The sequence below is a fragment of the Scyliorhinus canicula genome, chromosome 13 (genome assembly GCF_902713615.1).
Source record: "Scyliorhinus canicula chromosome 13, sScyCan1.1, whole genome shotgun sequence".
NCBI lineage: Eukaryota > Metazoa > Chordata > Chondrichthyes > Carcharhiniformes > Scyliorhinidae > Scyliorhinus > Scyliorhinus canicula.
In genome coordinates, this window is record NC_052158.1 from 90,562,099 (window position 1) to 90,585,969 (window position 23,871).

The 23,871-nt window shown below is 42.7% G+C and overlaps 1 protein-coding gene across 4 annotated transcripts in view; it reads left to right on the forward strand.

Moving 5' to 3' along the window:
- LOC119976323 (guanylate cyclase soluble subunit beta-2-like) overlaps positions 1 to 23,871 on the forward strand; it is a 42,786-nt gene extending 18,915 nt beyond the window's left edge. For 3 of the 4 annotated variants that reach the window (XM_038816774.1, XM_038816775.1, XM_038816773.1), the window contains exons 6-16: positions 679 to 899; positions 2,408 to 2,510; positions 2,839 to 2,942; positions 6,747 to 6,963; positions 11,530 to 11,850; positions 12,611 to 12,759; positions 13,009 to 13,155; positions 13,312 to 13,466; positions 13,665 to 13,870; positions 23,476 to 23,586; positions 23,678 to 23,871. In XM_038816774.1, coding sequence (XP_038672702.1) covers positions 679 to 899; positions 2,408 to 2,510; positions 2,839 to 2,942; positions 6,747 to 6,963; positions 11,530 to 11,850; positions 12,611 to 12,759; positions 13,009 to 13,155; positions 13,312 to 13,466; positions 13,665 to 13,870; positions 23,476 to 23,586; positions 23,678 to 23,838 — 1,895 coding nt within the window. In that variant the 3' untranslated portion in view covers positions 23,839 to 23,871. The remainder of the gene's footprint in view (positions 1 to 678; positions 900 to 2,407; positions 2,511 to 2,838; positions 2,943 to 6,746; positions 6,964 to 11,529; positions 11,851 to 12,610; positions 12,760 to 13,008; positions 13,156 to 13,311; positions 13,467 to 13,664; positions 13,871 to 23,475; positions 23,587 to 23,677) is intronic. The other variant, XM_038816776.1, reaches the window with a different exon arrangement.

Genomic DNA, 23,871 nt, shown 5'->3' on the forward strand with positions numbered 1-23,871 from the left:
CGTGGGGGCACTCTTTTCCTATGCGTCGGCCTTGTCAGCCTCTGTGATGGCCGACGCGTAGGTGAACACCCCCCTGCGCATGCGCGTGGATGTCGTCAGCAGCTGATGACGCTCCCGCGCATGCGCGGACTTGCGTAGGCCGGAGGAGTCCCTACGGCCCCGGCTGGCGTGGACCTTGCTGTCCCATGGTGTGGTGGAATCTGAGTCATTAAATGGTTTCAAGAATGAGATAAATATATTTTGATTTAACAAAAGGATAACAGGTGGGGAGGTGGACTTGAGATCAGAAAGAGATCAGCCATGATCTGATTGAATGGCGGAGCAGGCTCGAAGGGCTGAATTGCCTACTTCTCCTGATTCTTCTGTTCCTATAACTGAACGTACCTTCTTGAATTCCTTGCTAATTTTCCCTTGTTCCGCTGTGTAGCTCTTCTCCGATTTCAATGTATATTTTTATTGACTACAAAGGAAATAAAACATTCATTCATCAATACTGTAAGTGTACTTAAACTCAGACTATGTATTATATACTGAAAGTACATGCATTAATTCTATTGGGTCGTGCATTATATGGTATAACTTCTGAGTCATCCCATGACTGATATTTAGGTTTTTCCCCCATTTAAGATCTAATTTTATTTGTTTTGTCAGTTTTGATAACCTCCTTATCTTTGATAGGCATACTTGGAGCAGTGGCTATGGACTTCTTTAATAGCGAAATTACAATGGAAATTGTGAGCCAGATGGAAGAGGAGGAACGAACGGGTAAAAAGGAGCATGTAGTTTTTCTGGTAACTCAGAAGCCAGCATATTCACAAAAACGACGCAGCAGATTGTCTGCAAAGCCGCAGTATCTGTCTGATACACGCAAACAAAGTGAAAAACAGTTAAATAAATTGGTATGTTGCAAAGTTCAAATGTTCTTGCTATTAGAGTAATAGTCAGAATTGATGAGTCATTCAGGGCTCCACTGTGAACCCTTCACTGCCACATATATATGAGGCCTACAGGCAACATGATCCATATGGTGCCTGTTTCCACATGCACCCAGCTCTATTTTTCAACCATCTCTCTGATGACATAGATAGGGTGGAGAGCAAGGTACCTTTCCCCTTAATGGAGGGGTGAATAACCAGTGTGCATTGATTTAAGGTAATAGCAAGGAGGTTTAGAGGAGATGTGAGGAAAAACTTTTCCACCCAGAGGGTGGTTGGAATCTGGAACTCTGAAAGGGTGGTAGAGGCTTTTAAGAAGTATTTAGATGAGCACTTGAAATACCATGGCATGCAAGTCTACGGACCAAGTGCTGGGATTAGAATGGTTAGGTGCATGATGGTTGGCGCAGGCGCAATAGGCCATAGGGCCTATTTTCGTGCTGTAATACTCTATGACTCTCTGACCCCTCATTATCCCTTCACTGCCATGTGCTGTTCGGCTGTTTGTCCTACATCCCATTTTGAATGAGCTACAATTTTCTCCAATTGGGGAGATCAAAGCCATCAGCTTCGGTCCCACCACAAAGCCTGCTTTCCAACTATAACTCTGGTTACTACAATTATCCTTTTGACTTAGAACACTTTGATTACTCTTCCTTGAATTTTTCTGTACAATACCTTGGCCTCTATTCTCTTAACTTCTGTCTTTTAAGACATTCTATCTGTCCCAATTCCCCGGTTATCTATGCAGTAACTGTTTTTTGGGGTAGCTTCTCTATTTGCAGCTCCCATCCTATACAGTCTTTCTCCTGCAGTATATCCAGCTAAAACTGAAACTTAAAAGCCTTATATGGCTCCCAGTTGCTAAGTAACCACTGCTATTTTATTTACTCTTCATAATGTATTCCTCTCTAAGCACAATAGAAACACAGTTGGAACTGAACCAACCCCCACACATACAAACACCTTTGTCCAGCATGAATCTAACTATAGATTTTACCCATCCTTCCACAAAAACATTAAATTAAATCCACTTAAATCTAAACCTTATTTCTAATGTTCAACAATACAACACAATGGGCTGAATGGCCTCTTTCTGTGCCCTAATTTTTCTAGAATTCTTTATATATAAATATAAATCCCTTAAAATAACATTTTTTTCCTAACAGCACCTTGGCACAAAGCTCAGGAACTCTCTCCTCAAAATACTCGACCTTCTCATTTCCTTTTCCTACTTTGAAGCTTACATTAAAATCTATCTATTTGAGCAACGTTTTAGCCACCACTCCAAATACATCTTCCTCTGACTCAGCATCCATTTTTCCTATGCTTCCATAAAACACATTGTATTGTTTACATTGTTTTGGCCACAAGATTAACTTTAGAAGTACAGCATAGGTTAACATACATAAGTAGACAAAGAGTGAATAAAATATTTTAAAATGCACATAACAGAAAATCCTATGTTTCAGGATTTGGAAAGAGCAATGAACAGGATTAGAAACAGAGCTTCTGAATCCCCCGTCAGGAAAAACCACTGGGAAACAATTCGTGGGATTGTAAAATTGGGAAAAGGTAATCATTGCAACATTTCAAAATTGGTACAAATTATGTTAAACTAACAAAAGGACACAAAGTCTTTACTTTTATGGCACCTTGGTTTTCCATTCGTCAAAAAGCTTTGTTGCAAATATGAACCCATGAGATGCAGTAACTCTATTTGGGTGGGAAACAAGCACCTCTCAGTCCTGTGCATACATTTTTCAGCATGGTGAATCTGTAAAGTGCCCAGACAATTTAGATAGTTTTGTAACCCTGTAATTGTAAATTCAAATGTCTGCACATCATCAGTCATCAACATAAAGGTATGGAATTGCATGTTATATTTTGTTTTTCTTCATAGGCAAATTATTAAGAGGGTTTGAACCAGTTTACCCTGAGAGACTGTGGGTTGATATAAAGACATTTTGTAATTCTTTTCCTTTCCACATTGTCTTCAATGAAGAGGTGGGTCTTCAGCCTATCTGTTCTTTTAAAGTGTTATTGATATATGAGTGCCTGTGTAAATGCCTATTGAAATGTATTTTTCACTCAGTTCTTGCCTTACTCTCCTGAAGACGTTGACTTCTAGATGAGATAGGTTCCACATGTGTTGAGCACCAGAATGCAACTTCCCTGATGGTCCATTATTCAGGCCTTGATATCCAATGTTGACAGCCTATTTGATTATCACACCAGAACTCAAACCTTTACTCATGTCTGAATCACTGGACAGCGATTTTGTTTTTGACTAACCCAAGGGTTTTGAGGAAAACCTTAGGGATGAACTGAGGACCTTCTTTTTAAAAAATAAATTTATAGTACCCAATTCACTTTTTCCTATTAAGGGGTAATTTAGCATGTCCAATCCAGCTACCTTGCATATCTTTGTGCTGTGGGGTTGAAACTCACGCAAACACAGGGAGAATGTGCAAACTCCACACGGACAGTGACCCAGAGCTGGATCGAACCTGGGACCTCGGCACCGTGAGACTGCAGTGCTAACCACTGCACCACTGTGCTACCCCTAGGACCTTCTTTCTTATATATAAATGATCTGGCCGAAGCTTTGGGGGATGCAATTTCAAAATTGTGCATTTCTGACAGATACCATTTTCATCAGGACGGGGTAGGGGTATGGGGTGGGGAAGCTGAACTCAGCAGGACCATTTAAACGCAGAGCTTAAAAAATTTTTTTTTAGAGTACCCAATTCTTTTTTTTCCAATTAAGGGGCAATTTAGTCTGGCCAATCCACCTAACCAGCACATCTTTGGGTTGTGGGGGTGAAACCCACGCAGACACAGGGAGAATGTGCAAACTCCACACGGATAGTGACCCAGGGCCAGGATTCGAACCCAGGTCCTCAGTGCCGTTGGCAACAGTGCTAACCATTGTGCCGCCGTGCTGCCCTAAACGCAGAGCTGAGTTTAAATAGATAGATAGATAGAACTTAGATAGATAGATAGATAGATTTTCACACGGATGATCCCAGGAATGGTAGGCCTAACATACGATGAACGTCTGAGGATCGTGGGATTATATTCATTGGAGTTTAGGAGGTTGAGGGGAGATCTAATAGAAACGTACAAGATAATGAATGGCTTGGATAGGATGGACGTAGGGAAGTTGTTTCCATTAGCAGGGGAGACTAGGACGCGGGGGCACAGCCTTAGAATAAAAGGGAGTCACTTTAGAACAGAGATGAGGAGAAATTTCTTCAGCCAGAGAGTGGTAGGTCTGTGGAATTCATTGCCACAGAGGGCGGTGGAGGCCGGGACATTGAGTGTCTTTAAGACAGAAATTGATAAATTCTTGATTTCTCGAGGAATTAAGGGCTATGGGGAGAGAGCGGGTAAATGGAGTTGAAATCAACCATGATTGAATGGTGGAGTGGACTCGATGGGCCGAATGGCCTTACTTCCACTCCTATGTCTTATGGTCTTATAGTACAGCACAGAACAGGCCCTTCGGCCCTCGATGTTGTGCCGAGCCATGATCACCCTACTCAAACCCACGTATCCACCCTATACCTGTAACCCAACAACCCCCCCCCCCCCCTCCCCCTTAACCTTACTTTTTAGGACACTATGGGCAATTTAGCATGGCCAATCCACCTAACCCGCACATCTTTGGACTGTGGGAGGAAACCGGAGCACCCGGAGGAAACCCACGTACACACGGGGAGGACGTGCAGACTCCGCACAGACAGTGACCCAGCCGGGAATCGAACCTGGGACCCTGGAGCTGTGAAGCATTTATGCTAACCACCATGCTACCGTGCTGCCCACTGGGGCAAATATATCCCCTTTTCACTGGATCATGGGACTTAACCTGATTTTGGGAATTATGAATCTATATCGAGGTCATGGCATGTGATTAAGGTCTGTCAACCTGTTAAGTTGTCAAGTTACTTAAACGCAAGCCTTTTAAAAATTGAATGAAAAACTGCTGCCTCAGTCTGAGAGAGTGTAAAAACACTGTTCCAGCAATTTTAATAGCTGTTTGTTGATGTTATAGCATTTTCATTATAGCCTTATTAATGCTTGGATGCTTTCCACAACCTAACATTATCAAAGTGGGAGGCTGTAAGTTCACTGTTTGACTGATGTCTGAAAGAGGCTATTAAAGGATTAGCTGTCTTGATTGGGGTTATGAATACAAATGTTTACGGCAGCATGGTGGTGCAGTGGGTTAGCCCTGCTGCCTCATGGCACCGGGGTCCCAGTTTCAATCCAAGCTCTGGGTCACTGAATGTGTGGAGTTTGCACATTCTCTCTGAGTTTGCATGGCTTTCACCCCCACAGCCCAAAAATGAGCAGGCTAGGTGGATTGGCCATGCCAAAATTGCCCCTTAATTGGAAAAAATGAATTGGGTACACTAAATTAAAAAAAATGAATACAAATGTTTGTTTTGATAACGGATTAAATACTTGAGGATGTTTGAATCTATTGAATGGGCTTTCATGAATGGGCGTGTTTTTTATGTTGTGTGGTCTGTAAAAGCTATTTAGAGCTTTAACTTATTTCATCTCAGTACGGCTCCTGAGGTTTGCCCATGGTAGAAACTGGGTAAGTTGGCATGGAGGATGTAAGGGAAAAGGTTTCTCAGTGTGGGAGGATGAGTTGGCATGAATTTGCACTAAATTGGCATTAGGGCTATAAGGGCCCCTTGAGGGTGGGTAGCTACCGAGGAAAATGAGAAGGATTAATGCCACTTCTGAATCCTGGGTAACCAAACTACTGACCATACCAAAATCATTCTTCCATGTTTATAAATGAATTTGTTATTGATGCTTCATTCTGAGCCAAAAATCAATGTTTTGCTAATTTTAATCTTTTGTTTTGTGACTCCAACCAGTTTATATTTTAGGCAAATTTCTTAAAAAAGGTTCTTCAGGTAAAAATAAAGATTGTTGACCTCCTAAGATAGATAAATTGTAAATTTAAATCTGAGATTAATAGATTTTTGTTGTCCATATATTTTAAGGGGCAAGGGGGAAAGGGCAAATATATGGAATGAGACCCCCGATCAACTATAATCTCTTTGAGTGGTGGCTCTGGGGTGCTAAATGACTTATTCCTGTTCTGAAATTCTTATAATTTATAATCTTCTCACAAAAAATAAATCAATATTCGGAACTCTGATCTTATACTGGAATGTATTTACTTCACCTGCTTCATCAGTATTTTATTACCATGTACAACTGGTTATGCACGCTCTCCAAATTGGATACTTTTAATCATTTTGAATTACAAAGTTGTATTTGCATATATTGAAAAAGCAGATACAGCATCACAAAAACACACTTGTCTTGTAATTGGATCAATTAGTTCAGTTACTGCCAATGCATTTCCTTAAAGTATCATCTACAATTAAGTCCTTAAATTGTGATTAGAAACTTTAATTGAGGGTGCATTTATACCTCAACAATAATTCTGGGCAAAACAGACTAATTTCATAATAGTATAAACACAATCTAAATCTGGAGCCATGATTTAGCCTGACACAGGAATGAATTGGAAACTACCACATATGAATACTAAACATGTAGTGTAAGTAAGGGTCTAACAGAGATGAATGGTATATCTGGATTGAAAGCTGATTAAATACTTTCCAAAAGGTAATAATTATCAATTCTATATAACTGAACATAAGAAGATGTTTTATCTTTTAATATTGTGCATTGCAAGCTGCTGATTCAATTAAATTCTTGGGAAAATGTTGATCATTGTATTGTTTTATGCTAACCACTTGTTCTTGGCCTTTTAAGCTTAGGGTAAAACAAGCAGGGATAAATATACAGAAGGTAGTCCCAGGACTTCAGACAATGGACATCCGACTTGATGAATACTTCACCATTGTTCACCCGGAAGTAACATTCAAAATATCAAGCGTGCGGAAATTCATTAATAGTCAATTTGTGTTAAGAACAAAACGGGAAATGATGCCAGAATCATGGAAACATCGTCCAATGCTGGAACTAAGAGGTGTGATAGAAAATGAAACAACTTCTAAAATATATTTATCTATATTGAAAGATGGGTTGCAATGCAAAAATAATCCAAAAAGGTCTGAATTTGAAATCATACTTTGCAACAACATTATTTCTTCCATTGTTCAGCTTCCTGGGAAGTCTAGTGAAAAATTCCATATTACCAATTCAAACAGTCAAAGCACCTCCATGCAATGGAGTCCTAAGCTATCACCAAGCTTTCTTATTTTTCTTTTTAAAAAAGTTGTGAATAATTAACACTTAATTTACTGTATGATATTTTTACTTTATTTAATCAGTGCTAATGACCTCATCAAGATAATAGCTCCAAGGAGCCTTTGAGACCCAAAAATGAGAACAAATTGTATTTGCATTCAAAGAGTTAGTTCTAAATTCATGAGTGATTGAGTATCAGTTCATAAATTCAGTGGTCCTGAGCAATGAGTTCCATATCCTTTCTAGCCAGTGACATCATATGACTCAACCAAGATAGCGCAAAAATTAACCACACAGGAAGAACAAAAGAAAAACAACTCTTCTGTCCAACTGCATTTTTTTAAAGGCTCACTAACTTGAAATCAGAATGTAAGATCCCAGAAACTCCCCTGAAAAGTTAAATACGTATCATATTCTAAATCTGAAAAGGGAAAAAAATATCAGTTCTTTCTTTGTACCGATAATATACAACTCCATCTATGCTCTCTTGATGCTTATCGCCATCATCCTATAATCAAAACTTTAATGAGTTACATCTTGCTCAAACACAATGTCAAGAAGACCAAAGCTTTGATCTCTGCTATAAATTAACTATGACCCCAAGCTGACTCAGATAGCCCATGAATCTAGCTTAAAATCTCACATCCTATTGATTATCAAAATCATTTATGACCACCTCGGCGACATTGCCTGCCTCCATCCTTATCTCAGTCTTCCACCACAGAAAACTGAACCCTTCGTGACTCAATTATTGTCATACACTCCTTGTTGGTTCTCCATCTAACACATTCACACTTGTCCATGGTAGTGTTGGACATATCCTTTCTTGCACCAAGCCCGACCTATCCATCCCCCGTTATTGCTGGCTATGTGGCCTTCTGATTTAATGTCTCAATTCAAAATATTTGTCCATTGATCTTCCCATGACCTTCCTAGGAGCATTCAGCTAAGCAATGGGGTCTGTAAGTCAGGTGCTAAGGGAATATATCCTGTGATGATTAATTGACTTTTGTATGGAATATTGGATTGTTTATTTGATAAAGTTGGTTTGGAATGGGTGTATTGGATTTTATTTCAGCAATGTGGCCAAGAGGATGGTGTACTGGTCAGTGACAGGACAGTAAGGTGGGTGATTGTTGTTGAATGCATATTTGGGGTTGTGTAGTTGGATGAAACATTCATGGACAGACAGGCCAGAAAGCGGATTTATTAGTTTCCTTTCTTCTTTCCTTGCTACTCTTCATTCTTCTCTTCCTCGTTCTGTTCCTGGGCTGCTCAGTGTATCCCTGGTGGCAAAGGCTGTTCCCTCATGAGAGCAGGATTATGCAGGATATAGGAGACCGTGACAAATTGGGACAACTCTCTGGCCAGTACTGATGTCTCCAGAGAAGTCCAAGCAGTGGAACAGTTTCTTGAACACCGCAATTTAGTCTATTCTACGCAATTTTGTGTGACAATATGGCTGTCATTGTAAACATCCTGGCCATGTGTGGTTGGTTTGTGCCCTGGAGTCATGAGCCATCTGTTAAGCAGATAGTCATTGTTATTCAGCAGCCCCTCTTTGGTTGACATGGTGGCGTGAATACTGAGGGAATACCAAACTGGTGCAGCATAAAGGCATCTTACCTTTTGCCAACATATTGAATATTCTCTTGCATGATAAGCTGACCATGGGTGCACACAAACCAGACATTCAGGGAGTGGAACCCTTTCCAGATGCAGTACATCTCGGCATTTAAATGTGGTGCTTGCAAAGCCAAGTTTACACAATTGCTGGCACACTGCACAATAGGGAAGCCCACTATCTTTGCAAAGCACCACCCTCATCTCTTTAAAAAGAGAGACCAACAAGCATCTGCCCTCTGCAAGCATAAAGAACGTCCCATTATGCAGCACTGCACATAAAACTAGGAATATTGTGGATGATGCCTGGTCTAGCTTGGAAGAACCCTGACACAAAAGTATCATCTACATTGGCACCTTCACATCCACAGATAGAGCTGTTCTTGCCCTGCTCAGAGGTTGCAGATCTGCCTGCAAGTGGTGGTAGATTTCTCTGAGTATCTCCTTTGTTAAACTGAGATGACCCGCTCACTGTTCCTGGTTTAGGCCGAGGGAAAATAAGTGCTCCTGGTAGACGGTGGGTAAGCACTCATTATTCTCCCCCCTCCCCCCAATGTACACACCCTTCATACACCCTCCTCCCGTTTATATGCTGCCTTTTCACAATTTATCTCTCATACAGCAGGCCAAGTGCGATGGCAGGGGTAAGGGGAGAGTGGGTAACTATAGCACCCATAACTGGGAGCAAGTTCTCTGAGCAGAAGCCTTGAAATTGCAATCAATCTAGATGCAGCACCACTCCTTGTCAAATCACCAACTTTAAGTAACTCTGGAAATCAATAAGCACCTCTATAACCTCACATAGAGCTAATAGAAATTAATCAGCAACTTACCTAACTGTGGTCAATGGTTCTTTTTGATAACGCTGTTGGTGATCCTTCCTGTTGCTGAAGCTATGTTTTGTTGTGTGAATTAACAGAAAACATTAACTGGAGTAGCATGGTTAAAAATGGCAGCACACGGATTGAACAAGCATTTCATGCTTACTGATGCACACACTGTCTACTCTGCATACTTCCAAGTGCATTCCTAATCCATAAAACCCCTGACCTATCAAAATTGGCATCTGGTCTGGATCGCTCCACAGATGTTCAGGAAGCATGTAAATGGTACTAATTTTACCAAAACTACAAGTGCTGTGGAGTTACATTTTGAGGTCTGAATTCCTCTAACAGCCCTTTCTTGTTTGCTCCTGTCCCTTTACTCCACCATTGTGGCAGATCCATCAGCTCGCTGGGAACTTTTTAGAACTTTTAACCTCAGCCTCACAATCTCTTTTTACATTTCAAAAACTCTTTAGATCCATCTCTTTGAACAAGGTTTTGATTGTTTCTCTTATTTCTCCCTTCCTGCCTTGTCATCCATTTTTTTACATTTATTTGTGAAATGGGACTTCTTTTTATTTAAGGTGTCATGTAAATTCAATGTGTATGAACAAATCAGAAGATTTGTTATGCGATGCACTTTATGACATGAACAAAACAGTGAAGTTAACAAATTGGATCTCCGGTATGCTTATGTTTAGTGTGCTTTGCTTCAAATTCAATATTTTTAACATGTATTAACGTTTTTTTGCATTATTAACAAGTCAGCAGAGAAAAATGAATGACCTCTGAAAATATATTGCCAATCTGATAGATGAGAATAATAAAGCTTTCACAATAAACTCTACCATCATTTAACTATAAATTAATGTTAACAATTATTCCCTTTTTAGACTTGCATGCAGCATATGTATTTGCATCTATATTCAAATGCATATGCCCAGTTTAAATAATGTTTTAATATTTCAGTTGGCTTCTCATTTGAGATTTGGAATATTTTATTCTTAACTTAACTAGAAAAGTAATTCAGGCAGAGGCAGGAAATTGGATAGGGACATGTCCCACTGTGTTTCTGGTTATTTCTGGCCAAGTAGCAATCTTCTAATCTCACTTCTAGCTGCCTCATAAGGGGTAGACATAAGCAAATAAAACAGTAATGATAGAGTCAAATTGAAAGCCACATTTTTTGTCATTATCATCATAGATGTGGTATCGGGGTCAGTTTAGCTCAGTTGGCTGGATAGCTGATTTGTGATACAGAGCAAGGCCAACAGCACAGGTTCAATTCCTGTACCAGCTGAGATTATTCATGAAGGCCCACCTTGTCAGCCTTGCATCTCCCCTGAGGTGTGCTGATCCTCAGGTTAAATCACCACCAGTCAGCTCGCCCCCTCAAAGGGGAAAGCGGCATTTGGTACTGGGCGACTACTTTCAATACTAGACTAATGAAATTCAACATCCCACTTTAGGCAGAGGGGTCGATTACCAAGTGAATGATTCACATTCCCTGGCTGGAGTGTTACACTTGATCTAACAGAGGCCAGAAATTGGTTTTAACCTGTTTAGAATTTCCTAACCTCGCCTGAAGTCATTGTGCTCCATTTGGAGTTTCGAACAATATGTGAATGAGATTGACTGACAAAATTCCTCGGATCAGCAAGATGACCATCAGGTGGGCAGATCTGCTGCCCAGTTACACATACTATTCAGAGCGAATGAAAAGCAAAATCTCAGCAATTTCTAAGGGGGATGAGTTGTCAAAGATAACTGACTGAAGTATTTTGTAGAAGAGTGCAAAAGTTAGGTTAAGGCAAAAAATGTGGAGACAGTTACTAAAGTGTTATTCTTGCAGCGGAATGTACTAAGTGCTTCTCACAATTGTCATCATCTTCTTCCAGGTCAAATGGTGTGGATGGGATATTTACAATGCATGTTGTATCTGTGCTCTCCTCTGCTGCGTAGTTTACATGAGCTTGAAGAAAGGCACATGCACATTTCCGATATCGCTTCTCATGATGTGACCAGGGACCTTATTCTTCTGAATCAGCAGAGACTTGCTGAGATGGAATTATCCAATCAGCTTGAAAGAAAGAAAGAAGAACTGAGAATCCTGTCCAAGCATTTAGAGGAAGAAAAGAAGAAAACAGAAGCATTACTCTATGCAATGCTACCAAAACATGTGGCAAACCAGCTCAAAGAAGGCAAAAAAGTTGAGGCAGGTGAATGGGCTTAAAGTAATTTATATTAATATTATATAAACTGTGGATGTTTGATCAATTGCCAGTTAAAACTCAAAAATGAAAATTGGATATTTGAGATAATGAACTGTTGACAAATGTTGAAGTATGTTCCCAGGCGTTCATTCTTTGGTAGGAATAATATAATTACTTGGACATTTACTGTCCAGTACAACCAATATTCACTCCATTTTTGAATGGATCTATATAAAAATGGACAGCGAGTGCTCCTGTCCAAAACAGGCTTGAACTTCAGTAAACTGTTTAACCTGAGGAACCAATGTAGTTTTTTGATGCTCCACTGGGTGGAGTGTGTGAAATCCAGCAAAGTTTAAAATAGATTACTCGCTCGTTATCATTGATTAAAGTTTAAATTATCTCTATTGACAGCTCTACAGTCAAATTAGAATAAAGCCTGACTCCAAAAATGGTTTGAGCCTCCCGTTGATAATCACTTTCTTCACTGCCCCATGGCCTGTATTATATATGAAAATCACCCTCATATCATTCTCTGCTTCAACTATGCCCCTTAGAAAGGTATTCCTTGAATGAATAACTATGCTTATGGAAACTAATAAATCTTTTGCCTATTTTCTTAGTAACAATTTTAAAATGAGCAAATTCTTCTTATTTTTAGTATAAATAGAACTGTCAAACTGACAAGTGCCAATAGATCAATTGTAGTAACATTGATTTCCACAAGTTAGTTAAATCAGCACTGAAATTATTTTTTCTGCTCCAGGCGAATTTAAGGAGTGCACCATACTGTTCAGTGATGTTGTCACATTTACTAGTATCTGTGCCCAGTGTGAACCTATTCAAATAGTGGTTATGCTCAATACCATGTACCTGAAGTTTGACAGACTAACCACAGTCCATGATGTCTATAAGGTAACAATTTTCTTTACACAATGGCTGTGCAGGAAGTCAGTATTAATTGTATTTTATTGGCTTGAGTAACCACAAGATGAATGCTCTAAAGTAACAAGATAAGACTGATTGACATGCACATTGCCATAGAAAAACAGTTGCTGCTAATAAATACTTGCAAAACAGTAATGATTTAATCTCACAAATATAATTCCATCTACTTTGAGAAGATGATATTTTAACGGTATATCTTTATTACAAATTGTGAAGGTGGAGACAATAGGAGATGCCTACATGGTGGTCGGAGGAGTTCCTGTACCAGTATCTTCACATGCTGAGCGGGTAGCAAATTTTAGCTTGGGAATGATCATAGCTGCTAAAGGTGTAACAAATCCTGTAACTGGAAAACCTATCCAGGTACATTATTATTTTTAATAGTATTAAAATTTAAAGTGTACTCACTGATTCATGCAAACCGGTTGATGCAAAAGTAATAAATTGCAGAAACGTGCTTGTAGTTTTAACGATTGTTAGCATTGAGAATACAGTAGCCTCTATCTCTTCTTTATAAAGATAAGAGTTGGAGTAACCACTGGCCCGGTCCTGGCTGGAGTCGTTGGTGAAAAGATGCCTCGGTATTGTCTTTTTGGAGATACGGTCAACACAGCTTCTAGAATGGAAAGCCATGGCATACCAAACAAGATCCACCTCAGTCCCAGTGCTTTCCGGTAAAAGATGCAGTTCAATCGTTTTGTGGCATAACCGCAATGTTATACATACACTTTATTGGAAAAATGTAACCGAATATTAAAAATGTAAGAGTAGGGCCAGCTGAAAAATGTATTTCCATCAAAGCCACAAAAGGAGGACATGTTTATTCCTTCCCTGCTACGATGAAATTGAAATTCACTTATTTTGTATTTCAGAGCACTTAAGGATAAAAACTTTGAAATACATGAAAGAGGTGAAATTGAAGTTAAAGGGAAAGGAAAGATGTGCACTTACTTCCTCATTAGAAATCTAGTTGCATCAGAAAATGAAATCCTGGGCAGGCCATTCAGGGAGTCCGATTCTGGCCGAGAATCTCTGCAGTCCCTACCTGAATCTAAAGCTGAGTATGTCAACAAAAAAGGTAAGGTTTAACTCAAAAACCCACAAATGATAAAATGCAAGTTAAATGCTCTGCATCGGGAGGATAAAGTTGGGGAAGAGTCAATTCTTTGGAAAAATATAGCAATTATAAAAGCTTTGGTGATAATTAACAAAGCCAGTTCTGGGTATGACTTTGGATTTATTTTTATAATCAAAAGTTTATGAACAGTAGCTTAAGTCAAGGTCAAAAAGCTCTCTTGTGGTATTGCAAATAGGGGGCTTGAATTTTTACTCTCAGATCTAGAGTGCAAAGTAAGGACAATTCCAGGCTTCACACTCATGACTCAAGAAAAAATGCCCTGGAAGGTGAAAGTCATGGATGTGCTTATTGATGAATTGACTATTTAAAAAAAATTCTCTGATAAAGACCTTTTCACTATGTTCAAATTCCTCTAAACCCTCATGAAAATAAGCAATTGCATTAATGATCCCACTCCAGGGTCCCACATCAGAGAAAATTAATCCCTTTCTAACCACTTGGAGTGGTCATTCAAACTGTGCACTGACAGGCACCCCACTATGATAATGAAAGGTTGTGAAATCATTCATGCAACACAAATCCTGTGATGACAAACCTCAGGCTTATGTCAACAGAGAGAGTGAAATAAAAAAAAACACTGATTTTTCTTTTAACACTGCCGATTGTATTTTTAAAATCAGGGGCAGCACGGTAGTATGGTGGTTAGCATAAATGCTTCACAGCTCCAGGGTCCCAGGTTCAGTTCCCGACTGGGTCACTGTCTGTGCGGAGTCTGCACGTCCTCCCCGTGTGTGCGTGGGTTTCCTCCGGGTGCTCTGGTTTCCTCCCACAGTCCAAAGATGTGCGGGTTAGGTGGATTGGCCATGCTAAATTGCCCGGTGTCCTAAAAGTAAGGTTAGGGGGGGGGGGGGGGGTTGTTGGGTTACGGGTATAGGGTGGATACGTGGGTTTGAGTAGGGTGATCATTGCTCGGCACAACATCGAGGGCCGAAGGGCCTGTTCTGTGCTGTTATGTTCTATGTTCTATGTAAATTTTTTGACAGTTTGACAGCTATTCTGACAGTTCTCTTTGCAGCCATATTGATAGCTATCTTTACAATTCTCATCACAGTTTTCATGACCGTTCCAATGAGCTTGACAGTTCCAAATGTGTCTAGGCACTTTTTGCACACATTCTTGTCCACTTTTAACAATCCGAAAAAGCATCTTACCTCTCCAAAGGGCACCTTACTGCTCTCAAAGGGAACCTTGCCTCTTCTAAAGGGCATCTTACCTTGCCCAAGGTGGTCCAGGACCACATCGCGAAGGGAAACAAACTCACCAAAAAGGTATCCTACCTCTTTAAATAATCTTTGCTGCTTTAGATCTTCAACCTGATCTAAAGTGCACAGGTTGGACTTTAGACATGTCACGAATCAAGACCAGATCTGATTGCGGTAGCTGTATGTTAGCATGTGCAATTGCCTCTGTAAACCATGATTGTGTAAATCAGAACCTGCCAAATCCCAAGCCCCACACTCCCCACCTTGACCTCCACCACCAAAATAGTGGGGGCCGTGTTCAAGGATGGGTCTTCTGGATCCTGGCCTCCAACAGACATTTTCACACAGATGATGAGCTGCTTCGTCCGCACAAAAATCCAAGCCTAAGTGAAGTCTTCATGTGAAAAGGGGTAAGAGACTGAAAGATAACGGCCGGGATTCTCCCGTACCCGGCGGGACGGAGTGGCGTGAACCACTCCGGCGTCGGGCCTCCCCAAAGGTGTGGAATTCTCCGCACCTTTAGGGGCTAGGCCCGCGCCGGAGTGGTTCCCGCTCCGCCAGCCAGCACGAACGGCCTTTGGCGTCCCGCCAGCTGGGGCCGAAAGGCCTTCGCCGGCCGGCGGAAGTCCGCCCATGCGCTGGAGCGTCAGCGTCTGCTGATGTCAAACCGGCGAATGCGCAGGGGAGGGTGTCTCTTCCGCCCCCGCCATGGTGAAGGCCATGGCGGGGCGGAAGAAAAAGAGTGCCCTCACGGCACAGGCCCGCCCGCCAATCGGTGGGCCCCGATCGCGGGCTAGGCCACCGTGGGGTCACCTCCTGGGGTCAGATTGCCGCACCTCCCCCAGGACCCCGGAGACCGCCCGCTCCGCCAATCCTGCCGGTACCAGAGGTGGTTTAAACCACGCCGGCGGGAAAGGCCTGTCAGCGGCGGGACTTCGGCCCATCGCGGGCCGGAGAATCTCCGCGGGGGGCCCGGCGTGGCGCTATTCCCCTCCCCGCCAAATCTCGGGAGGTGGAGAATTCGGGACACGGCGGGCGCGGGCGCGGGATTGACGCCAGCCCCGGGCAATTCTCCGACCCCCCGGGGGGGTCGGAGAATTCCGCCCCAGGGTCTCGGACATGTTGAGGTAGCTGAATCACTTCCTGTACACTCAGGCAGCAAGATAGTAGCATCATCTGCATTGCTTGTCACTATGTTCTTCCTGTTGGACTTGCACCCCCCAGTACCTGCATCTCTCCTCCTACAAGTCTCTCCCTGAGATGCAACCTGGAGACACCTGGCCTTCTCTCCCTTCTGTCCCTATATTCTTCCTAAGAGGAGGAATCCCTAGTAGAGTTCACAATCCCCATCTGCTGAAATTTAGATGGCACTGGCTGGCCGCTGAAGGCTGCAATGGCAGAAATGCTCCAACAGAGTTAACAAATAAAGGTGCCCTCAGAACAAGGCTAATAATTCAAATACTTCAGATGAAACCAGAGGAAAGGGTCTAAAATCTCAAGACAAAAGCAACAGGGCTTGCAACCGACTCCTGCGTAGGACCACTGACCGTAACCTCGCACGAGTGCCTGATGACGTTGGGACATGCACCTGAAAATAAAACGTAACATTCTGTCCATAAGGTCTCTGTCCTGCTTGGTAAGCACGTTCACATTATTTGGCAGGTGGGAGAATCGCCAGGGCGCCGCGCGAGTCCCGCCACGCCGCCCCGACACCCGCACGCGATTCTCCCACCTCTCCCAAACCGGCGCGGCGAGATTTACGGCTGGCCGCTGGCCGCTCGCCGTTTGTAATGGGCGAGCAGTGATTCTCCGGCCCGGATGTGCCGAGCGGCCTGCCCAATAGAATGGGTTCCCGCCGTCGTCGTCCACACCTGGTCACTGCTGGCGGGAACAGCGCGGGAATGCTGGGGGGGGGGGGGGGCAGCCTGTGGGGGGAGGGGGGATCCGGCACCGGGGGAGGGGGGGGGCCTCAAAAGGGGTCTGGCCCGTGATCGGTGCCCACCGATCGGCGGGCCGGCCTCTCTGAAGGAGGAACTCCTTTCCTCCGCCGCCCCGCAAGATCCATCCGACATTTCTTGCGGGGCGGCTGTGGGGAGGACGGCAACCGCGCTTTTACGCGGCGCCAAGGGCCGGCGCGTGTAAATGACGCGGCGCCGCTCCTAGCCCCCCGGGGTGGGAGAATAGGGAGCGAGGAGCGGCCTCCGACACCGGAGTGAAACACTCCGGTTTTCACTCCGGCGTCAGGACTCCCGATGGGAGAATTCCGCCCCAGGTGTCTGCAGAACCCAGTTTCAGAACAATGGAGTGAAGAGACACAAAATTGATTCTCTCTGGTGCCAGCGCTGACAGGGAAGGATATAATTACAGTGTGAGGAATTAACATAGGCACTTTCCATTGTAAACACCAAATAAGGTTTGATCAATGGGAAGTGTCTTAAATTACTTGTCAATTTCCTGTCAATTCGCCTCTTGTTCTTTAGTGCACATTTTGTGATGAGAAAATTGGGTGGTGGCCAAAAATACAGGCTCCTTTCTCAGTTCTATGGGCAATCTGACCTTCTGGTATAATTTCTGCCAGATACCCCCCCATACATACATACAGGCAGGTATATTTAAATGAGGCAGTGCCAATGGAGTGGTATCGTGTTTTCTATTATTCAGTAGCTCTAGAGTTTACTTCTGCTTGCATTCCACAGACATCCATCATTTCTCAGCTGTGTATAACATTTGAAATAGATGAAAAGGATGCAGCAGGCAATTAATTAGATATGAAATCATCACATGCCTTACTTGACAATTTTCAATAGAGGATTAATCGTGCTTTTATTTTGAGATGCTTCTCGTCCTGTCCTGCAATGGCTATTCACTATCCCCCAATTCAATAGTAAGCTCCCAAGTGGCAATACAGCCTAGACTCCAACAAAAATATGTGATACAGTCTTGGCTTATTGACAACACTCTGAGTCAGAACGATTCAAGCCGATCCCACTTCTGATGCAGTACTCAATGAATTATTCAAAATCTAGTACTGAGTGAAATGTCTCTTTATCAAATGGGATATTAAATCAAGGCTCTGTGAGCCCTTTGAAGTAGGCATAAAGATTCCATGGCTCCATTTGAAGAAGAGCAGGGGAGCACTTTCATTTTATTTGGCAATAGCCAACATCTCTCAACCAACATCACTAAAACAAACAATCTGGTCATTTATTTCCTTAACGTTTGCACAAGCTTGGCTTCTGCAATTGGAATGTATTCCATGCCCAGCACTACCATCACCCACATTGGTCAGCAAAAAATATTTTAAATGTCTTTTCAAACCTTTTCCAAGCTTCTGTAACGTTTGACGTACCGTTTTGTAATTATTTTTAATCTTTCCCTGCACCATTTGTAAAACCTCCCTTATACCATTCCTAAAGTCAGTGACATGACAGCTGACATCACACTGCTTAATTTGTCTTAATTCCAAGTCCAACTATATCCCATCCAAACCTGTGACCTTTGTGACTGATCAACACTCAGGGGTCACAGAGAGGCAGGGACACTGGTTAGGGGAGCTAAGGAGCTCCACATTTCATTCAACTGTTTATTTGGTCACACTTGACAAAGTTGTCAGCTGGAAATTATCCCATTTTACAAAACCCTCCATTATCTATGTCGCATGTACATAATTATCGTGTTTTTTATTGGAATAATTTAAGTATACTTCCACACTACTTCCAGAATCTTTTACAGGAGCATCCAGATATGTTTTTAAAAATGTTTCACTGGCTAGGTCAGCATTTATTGCTCTTCCCGAATTAATCTTGAAAAGGTGTTAGTGAGTCATTTTCTCTAATTTCATAAATCGGGTGGTGAATATATAGCAACAGCGTTGTTAGGTAGGGAATTTCAGAATTTTGACCCAGCAATGATGAAGGAATGGAGATATAGCCCCAAGTCAGGATGGTGTGTGCCTTGGAAAGGGACTTGCAGGTGATGCTGCCCTTGTTCTGCTAGGTGGCAAAGGTCACAGGTTTGGAAGATGTTGTCGAAGGAGCCATAGTGAGTAGCTCTAATTCAAATTGGTACATACTGCTGACATGGTGTACCGATGGTGGAGAGAGTGAATGGTTAAGCTGTTAGACGGAGTGCCAATCAAGCCTGTTGCTTTGTCCTGGATTGTCTTAAGCTTTTTTTGGAGCTGTATTCACTCAGGCAAGTGAAGAGGATTCCATCACACTACCGACTTGTGCCTAGTACATGGTAGAGTCACAAAGTGCGTTGCACACTACAGTATACCTAGCCTCTGATCTGTTCTTGTAGCCACAGTACATCTAGTGAAGCTTCTGGTCAATGGTGAATGCCTAGATATCGATAGCAAGATGGTGCAAAGCCAAAGGGAGTAATAATGGGAGATGTAAAGAAACAAAATGTGTGTCTAGAGAAGGTGTGAATGGCAGAATGCTGAACTGCTATTGTCCGAAAGCAAAAACAAAAGAAAACAAGAGTGTGAAACCAAAACTTGCAAAGACAATGGAAATAACATGAGGGCAGAGATGACAGTTTGAAATTGTTAAGGTCAGTGTTGAGTCTGGAAGGTTCGAAAGTATCTTGTCAAAGAAGAGGTGCTGTCCCTTCAGCAACATTAGAACACTGCAAGAGGGCAAGGACAGAGAGATTGGCATTGCAGAAAGGTGAAGAATTAAATTTGCTAGGTTTCGGAGCACTGCTCCTTCCTCAGGATCTGTAGATTTAATTACCTGCAAAGACTTGCATTCAAAGTATTGAATTGCATCTTTGACTTTGTCTACATAAATGTTTCTGGAACATCCCTCTTCATTCACCTGAGGAAGGAGTAGTGCTCCGAAAGTTAGTGTTTGAAACAAACCTGTTGGACTTTAACCTGGTGTTGCAAGACTTCTTACTGTGCTGACCCCAGTCCAACGCCGTAATCACCACATCAAGAATTAAAATGACAGCGACCAGAAACTCGGGGCGGGATGTTCCGCTTCCATCAGAGGTGACCTTCCGTGATGGGTTCCCTGGGTACAGGGTGGGTGAACCATGTAAAACACCGTAGACTTTGGCAGGACTGGAAGATCCCACAAGCAGCCAATGGCGAGCCACCTCCGCCGAGGGAAAACGCACCATGGTGCGGGGAGCGGGTCAGGTGGAAAATCCACACTTGCAGGCTGAAGAGAGGTGCTCCGCAAAGCAGTCTTCCATTCTGCATTTGGTCTCTGCAGTGTAGATTATTACAATTATTAAATTGAAAGACTTACAGGCAAATCACAGAAGAATTGCTTGGGGCCTTTGATGGCGAGGAGAGAAGAGTTGAAAGGGCATGGAAAGGTGCCTTGGAAGGAGAGTCTGTTAGGGGCAATTACAGAGTAGAAATGAGTGTTGCAGAGAAAATGGTCCCTATGGAATGCTAAAAGGAGGAAGATGTATTTGGTGATGGTGTCATGCTGGAGGTGGCAGAAATAGCAGCTGCTGATCCACTGAATACAGAGGCTACGATGGTGGAAGGTGAGGTCAAGTGAAACCCTTTCATGGATCTGGCAGGGGAAGGGATGAGAGCAGAAGTGCATGAAATGTGAAGTGCACAGTTCAGGCCCTTTGGACTGCGGTTGGGGAGTGTTAATGAGGTGAATCCTCGGTTGACCAAAAAGGAAGACATTTCAGACGGACTCGAATGGGAGGTTGCATCATGAGAACAGAAGCAAAGGAGATGAACAAACTATAAAAGCAGATTGTTCGAGGTTGGAGACCATGAAGGGAAGATCTCCAGAGAAGGTGAGGTCAGTGGCCAACTTGGAGGCAACGATGGTGTCATGTTCCAGGAAGAGGTGGGAGGCATTTTCTGCAAAGTAGGCTTTTGCACACCAGCCAACAACAGCACCCACTCCTATCAGCAGGTTTGATGATAATGTTTAAGGTTGGGTCTCATAAAACTTATGCTGCAAATTCAGAGAGAGACAGGTTAGAGTGAGTGAGGGTAGCAGGGAATTTGAGGTAGTTAATTTCACGCCAACATTTGACGATGAGAAGATCAAGAGATGACAAGAGATCAGAGGAAGAGGTCCAGGTGCAGTGGGAATGCTGGAAATGGTTGGCTGTGCAGGGATGGAGGGAGCACTTCTGGCCAAGAGATAGGCAGGAAAATGAAAATGATGGAATAAAAGCTCAGTGTCGTGTCAAGATCAAAATTCATGAAGGTGGAGACGCAATGGGATGAAGATGAGGCCTTTGCTAAAAAGAGATCATTCAGGGTCAGAAAGCAGAAAATCAGACAGTATCATAGTTACACAGGCAGGAGTAACATTAGTAGAAGGAATGGGATCAGAATGAAGTGAATTGGAAGAAAGATCTTGAGTGGCTACGATACTTCATGAGTTGTTTATTTTCTCCAGTTATCCACCGATCAAAGTCCCTCCTTTTTCTTGTTTCTCCCAAACCCCTTTAACTTGCTTAAAACCCATTTGGTTATCAAGCTGAAATATTAACTCTGATCTTCTCTCACAGATGCTTCCTGGCCTGCTGAGCATTTCCAGAATTTTGTGTTTTTATTTCAGATTTCCAGTATCAAGAGTATTTTTTCTATAATGTTAATGGGTGACTTTGGATGTGGGTTGCAAGGTATAGTTCTGTGAGCCAGCCTTGATTAGTCTATGGGCCAGCTCTCCAATTTTTTGCATGAGTCACCAGACGTTACCCAGAAGAAATCGCTGAAAGCACTGGATACTGCAAAGACAATGGGGCCTGACAATATCCAGCAACAGTACTGAAGATTTGTGCTCCAGACTAATTGTACTCATGGCCGAAATGTTCCAGTGCAGCTATAACACTGGCATCTACCTAGCAATTTGGAAAATTGCCCAGGTATATCCTGTGCAATAAAATCAGGACAAATCCAACCTGGTCAATTGTCATTCAACCAGTCAACATTTGATCGTCAGTGATGTAAAAGGTAATCGACAGTGCTATCAAATGGCACTTACTGAGTAATAACATGCTCACGGATGCTCAGTTTGGGTTGCACCAGAGCCACTCATCTCCAGACCTTATTACAGCCTTAGTTCAAACATGGACAAAAGAGCTGAATTCCAGGAGTGAGGTGAGAGTGACTGCCCTTAACATCAATGCAGCATTTGGCCAAGTATAGCATCAAGGAGCACTAGCAAAACTGGAGTCAATGGGAACCAGGGGAAAAACTCTCCATTGGTTGAAGTCATACCTGGCACAAAGGAAGATAGCTGTGGTTATGGAGGTCAATCATTTCAGTCCTGGAACCTCACTGCAGTAGTTCCTCAGAGCGGTGTCCGCGGCCCAACCACCTTCAGCTGCTTCATCAATGACCTTCCTCCCAACATAAGTTCAGATGTGTAGATGTTCGCTAATGATTGCACAATGTTGCACAATCATTCACGATTCCTCATAACCTGAAGCAGTCCACATGCAAATGCAGCAAGATCAGGCTTGACAAATGCAAGTAACATTCCCACCACACAAGTGCCTGGTCCTGACCATCTTCAACAAGAGATGGAACAACTGTCTTCCCTGGCCCTTAATGACATTGCCATTACTGATGGTAATAATAGTAATAGACATTACCACTTATCAACCTGGGGGTCACAAGGGGTTGACCAGAAACTGAACTGGAACAATCATATAATTACTATTGTTGCAAGAGTTGTGAATTTTGCAGCGAGCAACTCACTTTCAGACTCCCCAAATTCAATCCACACTGCATAGGTTAGGACTGTGATGGAATACTTTACACTTTCCTGAATGAGTGCGGCTTCAACAGTACTCAAGAAGATCAATACCAACCTGGACAAAGCAACCCGCTCATTCGGCACTCTATTCACCAACGTAAGCATTCACTCCCTCCATCTCCAATGCAACGTGGGAAGCACGGTGGCACAGTGGGTAGAACTGTTGCTTCACAGCTCCAGGGTCCCAGGTTCAATTCCCGGCTTGGGTCACTCTCTGTGTGGCGTCTGCACGTTTTTTCTGTGTCTGCATGGGTTTCCTCTGGGTGCTCCGGTTTCCTCCCACAAGTCCTGAAAGACGTGCTGTTAGGTCATTTGGACATTCTAAATTCTCCCTCGGTGTACCCGAATAGGCGCTGGAATGTGGCGACTGGGGGCTTTTCACAGTAACTTAATTGCAGTGTAAGCTTACTTGTGACAATAAAGATTATTATTATTAAGTGGTAGCAGCATGCACGTCTACAAGATCCATTTGATTTCTTGATTTCCCTTACAAACACTACAGTATTAAAGCATTATCACAATTTCCAAATATTTGAACCAATTGTATTTTCTACCTAAAATGCTCCCCGTGTGGTTTCTTACACAGATGACGGATGCAATACCCATCAGGATCGGCGACCCACGGTTGCAATGAAGTACACCGAAAAGCCCAGTTTTGTCCCAGAAAACATTTGTGCAAAAATAAAGGAGACAGCAGGTTTGCTTCATTTTTCGAACAAATAAATTAAGTGGTTGGGAAATCGCAGTGGAAATAATGTGGGATTTCCCCCCCCCCCCCCCCCCCACAGGAAAAACACGTGACTCAGAAAGTTATGGAAGCTTGAAGAGTGCCCATAGCCCTGAGCAATCAGATGACGCTCCCCATCAGCTTCCAAAGGACCATGATGAACAAGGAATGGGGAAACGCAGTCGGAAAAGCATCAAATCTAACTTATGCACTTTATTATAAATATTCTAAATAAAAACAAAGCAATTATCAGTT